This window comes from Seriola lalandi, unplaced genomic scaffold, assembly GCF_002814215.2.
Source record: "Seriola lalandi dorsalis isolate HSWRI2012SDOR001 ecotype SW California unplaced genomic scaffold, Sedor1 jcf7180002054400, whole genome shotgun sequence".
Classification (NCBI taxonomy): Eukaryota; Metazoa; Chordata; class Actinopteri; order Carangiformes; family Carangidae; genus Seriola; species Seriola lalandi.
The window spans coordinates 366,890-384,359 of NW_019524953.1; the positions used below are offsets into that span (position 1 = coordinate 366,890).

At 41.2% G+C, this 17,470-nt stretch overlaps 1 protein-coding gene across 1 annotated transcript in view; it reads left to right on the forward strand.

Annotated features, from left to right (window-relative positions):
• gramd1a (GRAM domain containing 1A) overlaps positions 1–17,470 on the forward strand; it is a 29,581-nt gene that overhangs the window by 5,710 nt on the left and 6,401 nt on the right. Inside the window, 14 exon segments of the mRNA XM_087174950.1 lie at positions 5,115–5,334; positions 6,363–6,383; positions 6,672–6,756; positions 6,951–7,054; positions 7,279–7,374; positions 7,736–7,816; positions 8,726–8,844; positions 9,388–9,691; positions 11,224–11,254; positions 11,257–11,376; positions 12,705–12,851; positions 14,003–14,124; positions 14,858–15,000; positions 17,042–17,145. Coding sequence (XP_087031076.1) covers positions 5,115–5,334; positions 6,363–6,383; positions 6,672–6,756; positions 6,951–7,054; positions 7,279–7,374; positions 7,736–7,816; positions 8,726–8,844; positions 9,388–9,691; positions 11,224–11,254; positions 11,257–11,376; positions 12,705–12,851; positions 14,003–14,124; positions 14,858–15,000; positions 17,042–17,145 — 1,697 coding nt within the window.

The window sequence follows — 17,470 nt, forward strand, 5'->3', positions numbered from 1 at the left end:
TGTTGATACCCGAAACTGTTTTGTGGGAAGTATCAAAGGCATTTCCAATACTAGTATGGGAACAACTCTGTTTGTGAGGACTAAATCTAGCAGGGGTCTACTGACCTGTTATCTAAATTGTTTTCTATAGACCACTGGTCAATTAAGGCATAGTTGCATCGGATGGGTTTTCAGTTTCTAGATGCAACCAGCACAAATGCATTTTCCACAGCACAGCTGAAAGGGAAATTCTGCTTTACAAAGTGACGTCGTTGTTCTTATTTTGATGTAAACATCTTGTTAAATCGTCATAAGAACTTATCATGTGTTTACCTATATGAATATGTAAACTGATAGACCTCTAATTTTAAATATTGCTAATGTGTAAAGCTCTTATCTATTGTCATGTCTTTGAATTTAGAATTTGTGTGTGTCAGTGGAGGAAAGTCTTAAGTGCAATAAGAAGCTTGTAAGAATTTTTTTTTTCTATCAGATACCTTTATACTTGTTATTGATGACACATCATAGCACCTTTTTTATGAACAGTTTGTTTGAAGCAACTCTGATCAGTCGGCTCTAAGGTTGATTCTGGAGCAGATGTTTTTTATTTTCTGTGCACTACTGTATAATTAATTTACGTGCGAGTATTGGACAAGTGGAAACACAGTGTAAAAAAAAAAAAAAAAATTGTCAGTTGTTTCTGAGATAAAATCAAACTTGCATCAACATAACTGCAAAGGATGTTACACCAACACAGAGTTTGTAAGTGTGCTCTCTCTTTCACTTTCCGGTTTACATATTCTGCATTCAGTTGGTGCTTTTACATGCACTCTGTCTGATTTATTAATACACACATTCTTCTGAAGTTCCTTTCACTGTTGCTGCTCAGTATCTCATGTCCAGCGCGATTGTATCAGCTTTGAACCTGTTTTTGTTATCAGCTTTTATAGTCATGTTGATTCCTTTGATTTTTGTAGTAAGGGGTGGTTAAGGGGTTAAGTTTTTTTTGATTTTGCACTGTGTAAATTGCCAGAAGCTACAATCTCCTAATTAGCACAAAGACTCAAAAAATCTGTGCTCTCGCATAAATTCACTTGCGCTGCTCTTCTCTCTCTTGCTAGGAGAGCAGGAGTTTCTGTAAGCAGGAAGGAGAAAGGTGCAAGGCTAGAACATTAACATCTCGTAGTCTATACCCCGTATTGTAAAATGTACATCCTGTACATATTTTTTAGCTTTTCTTTTAAGCTGCATTCTGTCTCTTTTCTCGATGCCCACTTGGCCCGTTAAACTCTGACATTATCATGGGCCATTGGTGAACCTCAGAAAAGCAGATTACAGAGAGGGAGACAGAATGGTTGGAGATGTGGGCCTGGCTCAGCCCAGCCTGGATTATGATGTGGACTCTAATCCAAAGGGATGGACAGAGAGATTGAGGGTTAAGGGATTGGGTGGGCTCTGGGCTTTGGCCAGGTGGATTCACTACAGTCAGCTATGGTCTCTGTATTTACAATGATAGTCCTATTTTTTGTTTTTTTTTAATGATATATACATAGTGAACATAGGGACGAACTGGTATTGCAGAACTACATATGGTACCAGTTTGTTTGCATCACAGGTTGAAAGGGGGCTTTAGATCTTAAACTAACTACCATTTTTATCATTGATTAGTCTGCTGATTATTTTCTTGATTGTTCGGTCTATAAAATCTCAGAAATGAGTCACGAGTGCTTATGACAGTCTCCGAGAAACCAAAGTGATTCCTTCAGATTGCTTATTTGGTCCAATTATCAAATATATGCATTTGAAAAGTCAGAACCAGTGAATTTTTGGCACTTTCGAAAAACCATTTATCAAAAATAGTCGGTTTATCCACTAATCATTTACTCATGAGGTTCATCAATCCATTTTAAAACATCTGTTGTGTTGTCTTGTTGGAAATGCTACTGGATTCCCAGAAATGAATGGGATAATGAATGAGAGATTAATGCTGAAGCTGGTTAACGAATTGAAGCAGCATATAGAGGCTGCTATAGTTTTATATGCGGATAAAGGCCTTCATGTCAGAGATAACGCTGTTGGTAAATGTTTTTGCGGTCGGCTGTCTGTGAGGTTTTGGTTCCTCTGAGTTCAGATAAAACCTTTCAGTTTCGACTCTGGTTTATCATCCTTATCGGTGCCCCCAGTTCATCGCCACCTCACTATAAAAGCAAGGCCTCACTCAACACATGGAGTCGCCGCCTCCTCCCTCCCTCCTCCCTTCCTCCTCCCTTCTCCTCCCCTTCCCTCCTCCTCCTCGCTCCCTAGTGGCAAAGGGGATTACGGATGGACGCAGAGACAGCAGCCCGTTACCGGGTACTGCAATCGGTATAGGGAGCAGCGGTCTGTCCGGTACCTGGCTGCGTGCTGCTTGGGCGTCGGACACGAGGGGAAACTAACATCTGCCCCCGGGCCGGTGGGACGATGGGTGCATTTCCACCCCGACGCTAACCGAAGGAAACGAGGCAGAAGAGCGGACATACACCCCTTTAGCGTCTGGCTTGCTTAAGCTGCACACACACACACACACACACACCAGGGACACCGGTGCCATATTGATACAATAGAAAGCAGCAGCGCGCGCGTGTGTGTGTGTGCGCGCGCGGGCGTGTTTTATTTTGTGTGTGTATCAGCTGGATCGCAAACGCCTCATGACATGTTCGAGTAAGTGGCATAAACAAGAGTCTCCGGTAGTGTGATGTATAGCATGTGTTGCACAGTGATGTCTGCCCGCGGTCCTCATGTACCGTTCATGGGCGTTTGGTGTGATCAAATGACCGAATCCCACTGATAATATCTGGATGTTACCGGCATGGTTCATGTAAAAAAAAATACAGATGTGCAGCCATGGTCTGTTATCAGCGGTGATTCGTTTTGTTTACCTTCATCCTGTCGGTGCTCATTCGTTGACACGGTCTACCTACAGTCCCCACACCCTCTCCATCCCGTCTCACTGACCATAACATCAGCCTTGTACAACATAGTGCTTTTCGGTCGAGTTGTATAATTCCTCTTTAAGACTCGTGCTTCTCAGGTGTTTGTCCCGTTATAACGTCGGGTAGCCGGTGTGTTAGCTTCCCATTAGCTGGCGATCTGTGCAAGTTCTCCTCGCTGTAATGTGTGCTAGGACAAGAGGGCAATATAAAGGGTGAAGCACACCACAGAGGCAGCTAGAGGTTTGTGTCGGTTAGCCTTTTACATTCGTGCTGAAGACGGATTTAGCACCGGTTTGTAAACACATGCTGGCTGACACAGATTCACATCAGTCTGTCCTGGTCGCACTGACTGACAGCGCAGCAAGCCTATTTACAGCGCTGATGTACGTTTACCCAAAGATAGCTTAATGCAGTAGATGAGCTAATATATTTTCTGGGTTTATCTTCCTGCAAAAAGAACTTGGTGATTTTTTAGTTGTGGCTTCACTGCTCTCTCTCCCTGCCACAGTGATGTTGCCTTTGAGCTGGTTAGGACAGCTGTTTCCAAGTTTACAGCTGTGCTCATTTCATATTTTCCCCCCAAATTTTTCCTTTTATTTAATCAACTAAATGGTAAAGTCTCCCTTTCAAGAGGGCAGCAAGAAAACATTAATAGAAACAACATTGTCACTCTAAGATAACCGCCACACACTATAATAGAGTATATAGACAATATTCAGTTAAAGTGCATAAAAAGATGAGTTTCTAAAATGTCTAAAGTAAGGTAGAAAAAAAAAAACAACAAAAAAACATTGAGCATGCATGAATTCACCAACAGGAATTAGGAACTAAATTATCAACAATATGGAAAACTTTCATGGTATAGATTAGGAGGGGAGATGGTACAAAAATCATCTCTGATTGTTGATTGAGAAAATAGTTACAGGGCAATGATTAATATGGGAATACTTTGAGGAATGGGGTGAGTGCAGAGCAGTTTGGCTCAAAGGGACTAAACGAAGTGTTGACTTCTTGTTTTGGCTTCATTAATGAAATTATTAATTGTAGGATTCATTCACATCTGATTCATGGCGCCCACTTTGGATTATAGAATGAGCGATTATAAATAGCTGTGTGTGTGAGAGAGGCAAACTTCTAAGATGACTGATGGTGAATGCGGCGGTTGTTTTACTTACAGAGGAATGAGGTGCACTTTCATGGGTCACTGACCTGAACATTAGATGCAAGTGGTTCGGGAAACAGTAGGATGCCCATGAAGAGGTCAGAAGAGACTGCAGCGTGTCGGAAACATTTATTTGTCCATTAAGTGTGTAGCATATAAGATGACCATGGACCTGATGAAGGCCAAAACCCGAAGGTCTTACAATGACGTTGTTCTTTATACAGCTGTTGCTGGAGTTTTGACCCCTCCACACTTGGACATAGGTGAAGCTGTGCCAGTAATTCCTGCTCTGAAATGTAAAATATAACAAATGCCAATTATAAGTTGCTCATTTTGTGTTTCCCAAAGGTTTTCAGTTCACGTTAATACGAAAGAAAGAAAAGCAGTAGTTATTACATGAGGGCAAACGTGTCAGCAGAAGATTGGTTGATTGTCACAGTTGTCATTAATTACATTTCTGTCAGTTGATTAATGGATTAATTGGTTAATCATTTGAGCTCTAGTCCACACTGTTAATTCAAAGTCACAACTATATAGCTGTTATGTATGTCAAATGATGTTTTTCTGTTCTCAGTGAAATGTGTGTCTCTGTCTTTCCTCAAGTTCACCAGGAGACAAACCTAAATGAAAATTTGTTATTACAGCACAAACTGGAAATTGTAGATCATGTGTTTTGTAGTTACATTTCTTGATTGGACTGTCTTAAGACATATTACTAAATGGCTTTAAATACCCTCACTGTCTGCTGCTGTACCAGTCAAAATGAGTTCAGCTGATAACACTGTCCTTAAATAGCCTTTCTTTGGTCTTCACTAGGCAGTTTGAGATGGTATGCTATTATTAAAAAGGAAACGCCTCCAGCCTTTCTTTTAAAAAATGACATTAAAGGCAGGACAGAGTGAAATTTAGCAATGAAATATGAAACTGTTTCCACGGTTCCCTCCTGAGCTAATGTGCTCTCTGTCTCTCTCTCTCTCTCTCTCTGTCTTTTCTGTCTCCAGTACAGCCAGTAACTCTCCACGCAGCACCCCCGGCAGCTCTCCCTCCCTGCGGCGCAGGGTCCTCGGGGGTGGCAGGGCCACTGAGACCGAGGGAGGAGGAGAGAAGAGCGCTGGTGGAGGAGGTGGAGGTTCAGATAGCCCACTACCCTCCATACCCTCTGCCTCCTCCCTCACATCCGCCTACCCACTTGCTTCTCGCCACTTCAGCCGCAATGCCAAGGTACCTCAGAATATCCACCGACCAAGATGTTTTATAGATTTCTGCTAAGCTTAAATCCTAGTCAGTAGACATGCAGACATAGAGAGATAAAGGTGAGAACTTCCTACCTGTGTTCCAGTTTAATATACAGTATGATCACTGTCTAATCTTTACATGTGTCAGACTTAAGTCTCTTTCATGTGATCCCAATGAATGACGTCATGACTAAATCAAAGCTATTTCAAGGTCATTTATTCTACAGTTTTGTGGCGTGTCCTCATCAAAGACTCAAAATCAATTTCTTTATGACTTTGCAGAGCTTGAACAAAATAGCAAACAGTTGTGCATGAATGCACCGCTCTGGCAGAATTTCTTAATCAGATCAGTCTACACTTACAACAGCGTTTTCAGTCACAATTTTGAAAGAAATTCATGATAAATAAACAGCTTAGATACCAAAAATGTTTCTGGGTGGGTGGGACATGGCCTCCCATGCCAATAAAATTCCATCTACACCAGATATCATGAGGGATTGTAAATGTTTGTTTTGTAATTCCTTTACCTTCCTTTTTAGCCATGTGAGCTATTGCAGTGTTGACCATTCCTCTCAGCAGACTGTTTTATACTATATAAATGTTAGCAGGTTTACTCCCTGTAAATTAACCTGTGTGCCTGAGGGTTTTGTTTAAGCATTCACATATCTATTATTTCAGGCTCATTGTTGTGGAAACAACAGCTTTTTTTTAAAAAATACCAACAACTGTTCATTACAGCTGGTTAGTGACGCATACCTTTCTAAAATGAAGAAGTGCTGATAGTTTTGACAGCTCTTGAAACTGCCAAACCTCAAGGTTACTGAAAACAAACTTAGCTTAGGGACTGGACCGGCACAATCGCATGCATTCAATATCAAAGAGGGCTACTTTACCAGAGCATTGTAAGCTCATAGATGTTCCATATCTGCTGAGAATCAGTAGTGTAAACTTTTTATTCCTACAGAGAAACTTTAGCACTGTTCATTACTAAGCATGCTTCTCTTTTCTCCACAGAAAATGCAGAGCTGGTACAATGTAAGTATATATTAACAGCCCCTCATTATGCATTTTCACTCCGGGGTACTTGCCTTGCTGATGTTTGTCTGTTTTTTTAAGTTTCATGCGGGTGGAACCAGTTGACATAGTAAAATGCTAATCATTGGAGTTGAATTATTTTAGTGTTTATCTTTTAGATAAACACAGTTTTTTTTTTTTCTCACTTGCTTAGCCAAATATCCCAGTCTAGCCCGGGGCTACTGACTGCGACGCAAGGGTAGTTGTGAATTCAAATACCATGTTCTCCTTTCTTTTTCCTGTCCTCAGGTTCTCAGTCCGACATACAAACAGCGGAACGAGGATTTTCGTAAACTCTTTAAGAAACTTCCTGACACAGAGCGACTTATAGTGGGTGAGTGAGACATAGAAGTGCCAAAGACATGTTGGCATATGATAAACTCTGTTGTGCCCTGCTCATGTTGGGCGAACTACACTTGTGTCATCAAAACCTCATACCGTAAAGCAAACCTTTTGAATTGGTGAAGTGATACAAGCAGATGTTTATCAGTCTACTGACCTCTCTTCTGTTCCTGTTTCTTTCCTCAGACTACTCTTGTGCTCTGCAGAAGGACATACTGCTTCAGGGCCGCCTTTATCTGTCAGAGAATTGGCTCTGTTTCTACAGTAACATCTTCCGCTGGGAAACCACTGTAAGTCATGCACACACTGTGTACACATTTACACGCGCCAGTCAAACACATGCCCGTTGTAACCTGGTTAATGTCACACCTGCAATCAGATAAGAAGTCATTTTAATGGACATGTTTGCAGATCAATACAGATAATGTTCAGGCCCTCGGTGAGATAAGACTATCACACACAGAAACGCACACTGAAGCATACACACAGTGAGCCTCTGTCCTTCTCTGTTCAGATCACTATCCTGCTGAAAGATGTGACCTCTATAACCAAGGAGAAGACTGCTAAGCTCATCCCAAACGCCATCCAGATCAGCACCGACAATGAGAAGGTCAGACTCAAGCACAAATGATAATGGGCCGTAGTATTTTCAATGAACGGGAGACTTTTAATTTTACTCCATGGTGTATTAACACACTATCCTTTACAGTATGTTTTTTATAAAAGCATGAAAAGTGTCAGCTGTTGATACTATTCACTTCGAATTATCCTTTTTTTTTTTTTGCCAGTGAAGCAGTATGAAATAAGCTGACTCAACTTCTGCACTGAATGTGACAAAGCAAACATCCCAACAGAGGGAAACCATTCGTCAAATCCACTGTCACATTTTTCTTCTCTCTCCCCTCTTTCTTTCTTCCTTCCTTCCTTCCTACCCTCCCTCCTTCCTGTCCCACCGATATTTACCCTCTCAGCATTTCTTCACATCTTTCGGAGCAAGGGATCGCAGCTACATGATGATTTTCCGTCTGTGGCAGAATGCGCTGTTGGACAAGGTACAACCTCCTCTCCCACCGCCCTGGTGGTTTATGCTGCTGTCTGATGTGACACGGCGAGTAGTTAACATCTTAGAATAGAACACAGCGTCAAGAAGCAGGAAACGGCCATAAACACAGGCTCGGGAGAACAAATCACTGTTATATGCTGAGTTTGAATACAGACATTTATTTGAACAGCGCTGGTGCAGAGACACAGCAGCTTGGTATTAAAGCACATGGCAACTGATGGTGAAATGAAACTGCACATGCAATGGAAACATTACGTGATGTTGACTTTATACCGGTGCCTGGAAATGACTTACTGTTTCACCTGCAAAAGGCTGTCTAACAAAAACTAGGTAGCTGCCAAGATCAATCATCAGATGCTATGTTGTGTTTGCAATCAGAAGAGTTAACTTCAAACTTACTGTTTTTTTTGTAGTGATATGATGAAGTAAATTTATAGATCATCACTGAGGTCAGCACAATTTCAAAGTCTGACAGAAATCTGTGACTCATGTGAAACGTGAGCCTTATGCATTTATTCCCTGTAATGGCATGACTGGTTGGATATCCCCATTTTCACTCTTTCATATCATATTGACTACTTAAGCAGCACATCATTAAGTGCTGCCATCCTGTTTCCAGTTAGAATTGATTGCCATCCAAGGGGCCTTACGAACCAATATAAACTCTTATACACAATTCTGCACAATTAACAGAGATGTCCCAGACTAGTTAACGCACCTCACTGTATCATGTAGTCGGGGTTAGCCGCATTAGCTATACACTCTGAGCCAACTGTGTCAACAGGTGCTACTAAACCATAGATGAATGCAGGAAATGGAGAGCTGTGGATCTGCTGTGTATCATCAAGTCAGTCATTTCAATTTGATCCATTGAATGTTGTGTTTATTATTTTCACAGTCTCTGTCCCCGAAAGAGCTCTGGCACATCGTACACCAGTGTTACGGCACTGAACTGGGCCTCACTAGTGAAGACGACGACTATGTCTCCCCCACTGCCGAACACATGAACGGCCTACTGTGAGTGTTCATGTGTGAAAACATGATAATATGTTGCGCAGTTCATGTTGTTTGAGAGGCTTATATTGTTGATGCATATGTGGATGCTTGTCGACACATACAAAAACACACTTTTCACTAAATTCTGTTGACTGTCTACATTGTAATTTTATTCTGGTCACTTGCTGAAACAGAAAAAGCAGCAGAAAAAACATGCTCATCAGGTTCTCAGGTTGCACGTATGTGTAAACATGACCAGACCAACCGACATGCATGTAGCATGAGGCCTTAGTTTGCTTTTCCTTTAACCAAACATGCAGATCCTAGCTAACTAGGAAAAACATGTTGTTGGTGCTTACACTATACAAGTCATTAAGTTTAGATTTATAAACTTTTGTTTTTAATGTCAGCTAGCATAATAAATGCATTAAATTCCAGGTCGGTTAAAGATTTCCTAAACCTGTCCCTAAGTTCTCTAACTAACACTTTCTCTCACAGTCTGGTTTTCTCTGTATGTGTCTCTGGTTCACTCAGTCTCTCACTTCCTCTCCCTCCTTTCCCCAGGCCAGGAGACGAGTCGGTGTCGGTCACAGATCTGCTAGACCTGAGCTCAGTGTCAGTTCCCTCTACCGGCAGCTCTCCCCCTCCCCTGGTGCCCTGCGGTCCAGCCAGCCCATCCTCTGCTACAAACCTCGGGGGCTCCTCTCCCCCTAACTCCGCCTCCTGTCTGCCCATAGAGATGCCCTCCTCATCTGGACGCAGACTCAGCTCTGACCCGCTCGAACCCAGCCCGCCCAGCTCCCACAGCTCATTGCCATCCACCACTCCCACCAATGCCTCCGCCTCTGCCTCTGCTCCGGCCTCCTTTGTGAGTGTTCTTCTTGACATCCACATTAGTTAGGCATTAACAAGGCAATATCTTGTCTCCAATATAGTATAATGCACAGTCTGATCACATGGGAGGATCTATGATTTCATGTACTTGAGTTGTACAAGAATGATAAAAGACTCTGCCTTCAAAGCTGTTATCGTAATGGATATTAAAAAGCAGGGTATCCCATATTGCTATGGAGGTCTGTACATTGCCTCTGCTTCATTAAGTGGAGACTTCAACTTTAATAATCAGCTGCAACACAGATGGAGCAGAAAAGTCTACTCACATAATTAATCTGCTCCTGCTGTTTGTGTTTCAAGACATCAGCCTGAAATCTGCAGCCAGCTGCCATTAGCTACACGGCAGAGATGGACTGAATACAGTAGAATCCACACACTGCTCCTTTGACTCCCGTGGCTTCCTCTCTTGTAACCAGAGATAATACCACATCCACAAACACAAACCAAGAGCTTAGATCAATGCGCAGTTTCTTTTCAGTCTGTCTCTCCCATACGCGTGACCGTGAGATTCACTACATGAAACCCAGAACCAGCTACCCGCCAGGAGAACAATGATTTCTCGAGTTTTGTTTTGACTTGATACCGCTAATGTAGAAGCTATTATTTTCATTTTTTCTTTTTGCATGAAAATACCCTTTTTATGCACCTTGGAATAACTTGATTTTCACAATGGAGACATTTTATACCATGTGCAAAAACAAAATCAAAACCTAAAACAAATGATTGTGGATTAAATCTGACAGAGTCTGTGTTTGTGTAATATCCGTGTCTTAGCAAGTAAATAATCGTGTCTAGCCAGCTATGATTCATGTTGTACTTGCCAAACAAGTCTGATTTGTATACTGGCTAACATATCCAATACAAGCCAACATTAGCAACGCTGTGTAGTGCCTTTTAACACTGAAATTGATGCACTACTTTAATCTGTCTAATGGAATTGTTCTCCTCAATAAATAATCTGAACCATGGCAGGTTCATTAGTATAGCACCTTTCAATAACAGGGGCCATGCTTAGATAAGGCAAAAATGATAATAATTTAAAAGCACAAATAAGGAACGTGCTTGCACAGTGCATGCCACATAACTGCAGCATCCATGTGAATCCACCGTGGGACTTCTAATCTTATGCAAACTAATAATACAAATAAACAAAAGCATTTTTGACAAAAAATCAGGATGTACATGTTTTTAAGTGAGGAGTCGTGGAAGAGTGTGTAGCTGTTTTAGGTTGGCTCTTTGTCCAATCAATTCTGCTCAAAAGCAGCTTCTGTGGTTGTCTGTGTTGATCAAGTCTAAGCAAAGCTACAGTGAATAAATGGAGTGCTGTGTTGACTGTGTGTCGGTTTCAGACACGGCTGCAGTGGTATGTCTGCTCAGGCTGCGTCAACACGAGGTCAGCCCAGCTGAGGCCTCTTTCGTCTCAAGTCATATGACAATGGGGTGATTTCCCTACAAACCTCTTGCTAACTGTCCTCTGGTGTGTTTTTTTCCCCCTCACTGCACCAGAATCTCGAAGAGGGTGGGGACAGTCTGTCTGAGTCACCAATCACATGCTGCCCCAGCCAACGACCAGTCTGGGAAACCTCTCCTCACTGGACATCACCAACGATGAGGAACTACCCACAGACCCCAGCAACTCCTCTGACACGCAAGAAGAAAGTGAGTGTTGTTTGGGTTTGGATACAGACCGCCACAAGAACCCGGTCGAGATGAAAAAGTGTAAATGATATAAATATTAGATGAGATTAGGATAGCAATATTTTAATAGTAACTTTTTTTTAAACAATATTTGATTTAAGTGATGTGTATTGAGTTGACTAAAACTGAGGGAATACATCTTGAAACTTATTTTGCTTAACCCTTTTGATGTCTGTTATGCTGCTATGCTAGAGCTTTAAACTCAACTGTCTAAACTTGTGGTGTTTTCTTAATTTACTATATTCATTTAAGATTGTCGGCTTTAATCTGATTGTACAGTAACTTTGTCTTTACGTCATTGCTAAATGTTATTATAGCGAGTTATGAGTGCTGCAGGGATGATGTGTTGTTGTTGACCAACCCGTTAGCATAAACCTGGTTCCCTCGACAGAAAGCTTTTGGATTATAGCCGAAAATAGGATGTGCGACAAACAAGAGTTTCTGATAGCTTCACGTTTTGTTCAGCGAGATAATCTTCACTCAGGAACACCACTTTTGTGATTTTTGAAGCCTAAATAGAATCGCCAGGGGTAAAAAGCTAATATTAGACTGTTAAGGAACTACACCACGGTCGCATGACTTCAACGTTAGCACCACTAAAGTTCCTTTTTGAAGACACATGAAAGCTTAAAGAAATCATGAGTGGGTTTTTTACTGACTTAGTTTGTTTTCGTACATGAAAATGTCTTGAGCTTGTGTTAACTACAGACTTTATTTCAACCATTTAACCAAAAACCCATTCAAAAAACCCATAAAGTTCAGGAAAAGAGAACCGGAAGTGCAGAAATAAGAATTTATTCCCAGGTGTCCTTTGGAAGTTTATGTCCACCACAGCCAAAGATACTGTGCGTGTCATTAAACTCCAGTTATATGCATGCTGTTTTTGGCAAAGTCAGATGATTAACCTTAAAATTACCTCAGAGCTGACAAGATAATGATATGATTGCCTGGAAGTTTAATATTAAGTACAGAGAGCATTTCTCAAAAGATTTTAATGTGTAAACCAGAAACTGCTCAGTTTTACTTTCATCCATTCAGGAATAAGCAAAGACATACAACAGCAATTTATGCTAGAGTAAGTGTGATTATTATGATGTCAAATTTACCGATAAAACAAACATACTTTAATGTCTCAGTGTTTAAATTATACTGGCAAAGGATGAACAATACATTAGGATGCATTTTTAGAGCCATTTAAAATAAACCAGCAAAAAAAAAACACTAAAATAACTGGAAAAAAGAATCTAAAGAAAAGTAAATGTTAAATGTTTTTTCTTCTTGGCGTTAAGGTGAAGTGGAGTCATTCTGTGCGGACCTGAGCGGGCGGCTGCACATCAACACTGCGGTCCGCATGAGCGTAGACAAGCTGCACGACTTGCTGTTCTCTGCTGACACACACTTCATCCAGCACCTCTTCTCTCAGCGGCACTTCACTGGTAGGTTAAACACACACACCTTGTATCTGCTTGCACACGCTGTTGATGTGAAATTCCAAGTTTTTTTCTAGGGTTATACCACTCCCATTGATTTAAACGATTGGATATTGAGACACTTTTTGTTCTGTTGTTTTTGTGTTTTTGTGTCATTGATCCCATGTTTGACAGATCTCTGCGAGTTCTTTCTCGTGCTGTGAAACTGTTTTTAGCTTTGATGATTATGTGATGTTCCTACATTTTCCAGAATGCAACTTGCATTGACTTGTTGCATAACATTAAGTCCAAGAGAGCGAGTTTTTCCTGTTGATACGGTGACGGTTGAAGCCCGGTAATTGTTGTTGCTCTGCTGTTTACCGGACCATTGAGGCTGCAGTCTGTGGAAAAACCACTTACACTTTCCTTCTTTGTGTCTCTCACTACACCCTGATGTTCGCTATCGAGGTTTTAGTGAATGTGACATGTTTCTGCCATTAAAACTCGAGTGTTAAGAAAACACCTGCGAAGGTCTCTACTTGTTTTAAACATTTTGTTGCTGATGTTTTTTTCTTTTTTGAAACTAGTTCTTTTGAGAGCTGCCGTGCCACTCGGTCCAGCTGATAAATACAAATGTGATAACTTACCCCCCCACCCCTCAGAGACATGCTGTATTGTGCCACTAATGAGGGTGCCACACTAGCTCTTCATGTGGTGTTATCCACCATTTGTGATTGGCTTTGCTTTGTCACTGTACAACTACTTTATTTTATATATTTGAAGTCATCCTTGCATAAATGCAGTGTGTATTTTAGACATTTCTCTAGTTTAAATGAGGCCAGAGACAAAGCTGTGGAGTTGATTTGGCCAGTGGCGACCCCAGCCAGAGGCCCAGCCCGCTAGGGAACATTGTGTAGCTCTAATTGGGGCATTTCATTCTGTCTTTTTTTTGTTTTTTTTAAGAAGGGAGTGTGGTTTTACCCTCTCTTTTTCTCTCTCTCTCTCTCTCTCCCTCTCTCTACCATCTTCAACCTCACTGGATCTCATGGTCTCTCTCCTTTTCATTCATTAATTCTCATCCTCTCTTTTGCGCTCTCATTTTCACAAAATATCTTTGAACTTGGTGTCTCTTCTTCTGTCTTCGACTCACTCACGTCTCTTTTCTCCCTCTCTCTCAGACTTGTCGGTGGGTGAATGGCAGCAGGACAGCAGCAGTGGGACTACCAGCCGTGTGCTTAGCTACACCATAGCCCTCAACAACCCCCTCGGCCCCAAGACTGCCCCTGTGGTGGAAACGCAGGTCAGTCCTTGACAAACACCGGCCTTTTGTAGTTTAACTATTAAGCCCTGTGGCACTCGGGTTCTGTAAAAGGCAAATAACTGGGCAGGAACACTGTGCTTACTCAACCTGAACTGGAGTGGAACTTTCTGTACAGTTGTATTTGGGGATCTTTTAACTTTTGCTTCATGTTGGTTCCAGTTCTGGGCCCAGTTAAGGTTTCAGTGTGAAAAGTGATAATAAAAACAATTAATTGTACACATCATGAAAACAAGTGAAGAATTTAATTCAGAAATAACGATTTGGAAATGATGTTACTGTAAACTCAAACCAAACCATTGTGCTGCCATAAAATTAGAATTAGTCCTTCAGTTACAAAGTGGTAATATTTTAGGCACCAGTTTTCCCTCAAAGCATTTTGAACCGTCTTTGTTTTGTGAATTAATTAATCCCCTTTTTCTCTAGCACTGATGTTAATTTCCTTGCTGTGGTTTTATACTACTGCTGTATTTATACTGAGCAAAAACTACCTGCTTCACTGCTGTGACAGGGTAATTTAATGATGTACTGTATATACAGTGGTGGTGGTGGTTTTTTGATAGCTCAGCTTTCTTGGGTTTTACTAGTTGTCATATTGATTTCTGCTTCTCTGGAGCACAAACTTATTTACACTGACAACAGAACAGAAAACTGTAGAAACCAAGAGGTTTGCACTCCATTAACTGACTACCTCCACTTCTCTTTTTGCCTCCAGACGTTGCATAAGAGCAGTGCCCGAGGCGAGTGCTATGTGGTGGACTCTGAAGTCATCACCTCTGGCATCCCCTACCAGGACTACTTCTACACTGTCCACAGATACTGCCTCACCTCCATCAACAAGCACAAGAGCCGGCTCAGGTAGGTTTGGTGTGGTCTTATTGGGGTAATCCATGTGGGTGGAATTTTCTTTAACTTCACACACACAAATGAACTGTGAAAACAATATTAAAACAGAGGAGCCACGAGCATCAAACTTAATGTTACAGAGAGAATTTAACAGAACTCCAAACAGAGGAGAGAAAACGCTGCCATGTTTCATCAGCTCATTAAATTTGATCATTGTTTACACATGCACTTTCAGGTCCCAGCTAAATAAATGATGCAAACTATAATTGAGTGGCTAGGTCCTTTACCCTGGGGACCAGAAACTCTCATTGGCATATGAACTAATCCCATCAGACCTTTCCCTCCCTTGTTTGATCTAGACTCCCTTAGACTTTTTAATACCAGTCCAAACACCCAACAGCTAGCGGTGTTTCTTTCTTTCATCATTCTGCAGACATTACTGGCCAAACGTATTGTACATCAGTTGATGACACATCAGCATATTTCCAGTATTTCCAGCCATAGGGTTTTTATTATTGGCAACACAAATCGTGATGTTGGCTTCTCAGGATCAAAGAGCTGTGGCATCTTCCTTAACAATGTTCAACAAGAAGGAGACAGTGGTTTCTCCACTGACACTAGCCTCAATAGACTATTATCCAATGGGGCCACAAGACATGTTTTGTTTAAGTAAGGGCTTTGACTGTCTCACACAGCCCTTACATGGGCCTGTATCCCTATATGCCTTTTCATTTGGAGCCTTTTTTCCCACTTACAATCTGATATTATCTGAATCCAAAAAGGAAATAACTGAATAAATTAATAGACTAAATATATTTAATTCTGGTGTAGAGGATTTTTCTTTTAAATTATGAAAATTTGTCCCATAAACTCTTCTTCTAATTACTTTCCGTTCAAATGGTACAGTATGGAGACGTTGCACCATTGGTCAGCCAGTGTGTTGGAGTTTCCCCATTGGTCATTGCTCGTTTGCAATGAATTGGCTCAAACAGTTTCTATTACATCATGGGTGTGTGAATGTGTGTGGGTTTACAGGAAGTATTGCCAACTTAGCACCTTTGTTGTTAGATTTACCGACTTTCCAGACCCAACTTTTTCCATTAAAAAAAAAAAAAAAAAAAAGCAACCAGCGTCAAATGTAGTGACTTTTTGGACAAACCTAAGCTACTTTATGTAGAAGAGCGTTACCAGTAATGCCCCACAGATGGCTTGGAAGCGACAGCTAGTTACCATGTAGTCTCAATGGGCTGCGTCTCAGTGAAGATTTCATACTTTTTGTTCTCTGACAACAGAAACAGGAAAACATGTAAATGAGAACTGCTGTATTGGGAATTCAGCTGTCAAAATACTGTATATGTGAGCACAGAGCGCAAGAAGGAAGCAAACAGATAAAGGCTGAAACCGGCTGACACTAGGCAGAGTGCAAATACGGCGCTATGCTGTCATGAATATGCTAATTAGTGTATTATGTCATCTAGCAACATTTAGCGCCTTTTCCAGCAGGTTTGAGCTACTTTCCATTGAAGGTAGTTATTTACAGCGGTTCCACAACATTTTTCAACTTCATCCACAACTTCGCACATTGAACATCCACAGTCCAGCCCTATACTCGAGTTTGACCTAATCTTGTATAGAAAGCATCTGTAATAGGTCATGGTTGCTATTTACAGGCAGACGAACAAAAAGGTCTTAGTGTTCAAAACCTCCAGTAGTAGCATAGTCTGACACACACACACACACACACACACACGCACACACACACACACACACACACACACACTGTGCTGTGATTGGCATGTTGTGCATGTTTTCTGATTTGCTTTCTTGGGAACATGGATATCTTGATCATTTAAAAACTTGGAGATGTCAGTTAGATTGTCCAGTTTCTAAATTAATTGGCAGGAACTTTTTTTAACACAGGTTCCTGCTTGTTGTCAGGAACTGAGTGAAAATAATAGGAAATGAATGATATAAACAACATGACATACTGATCCACACATTAGATTTCCTATATAGGTTTTAAACCCGGTGTGTTTGTTTTTCCTCTGCCCAGAGTTTCCTCAGACATCTGCTACCGGAAGCAGCCGTGGAGCCTGGTGAAAGCATTGATCGAAAAGAACACCTGGAGCGGCATTGAGGAGTACTACAGACACATGGGTAAGTCACATGGTTCGCCTCCTCCACCGTATCTTTCTATACACACGACCTGCGGAAACTAACCCATTCAGGCATACTTCCCTTTTGTAAATAACTGAACAAAAGCAAAGTGAAACTGCTTACGCAGGCCACAGTTGATTATGAAAGCCAAATCCACAGTTCATGTTGGCATGTTAATGCAGTCCAATTACTATTTACAACTGGTGTGAGCTACTTCTGTTTTCTATTTTCAATATAAATGGATGTCGACAGACAGTTCATGGTTTATGTATTTTGATTTGACAGTAAAAATGAACAACCTCAAAGTGAGGAGACGTTATACTTG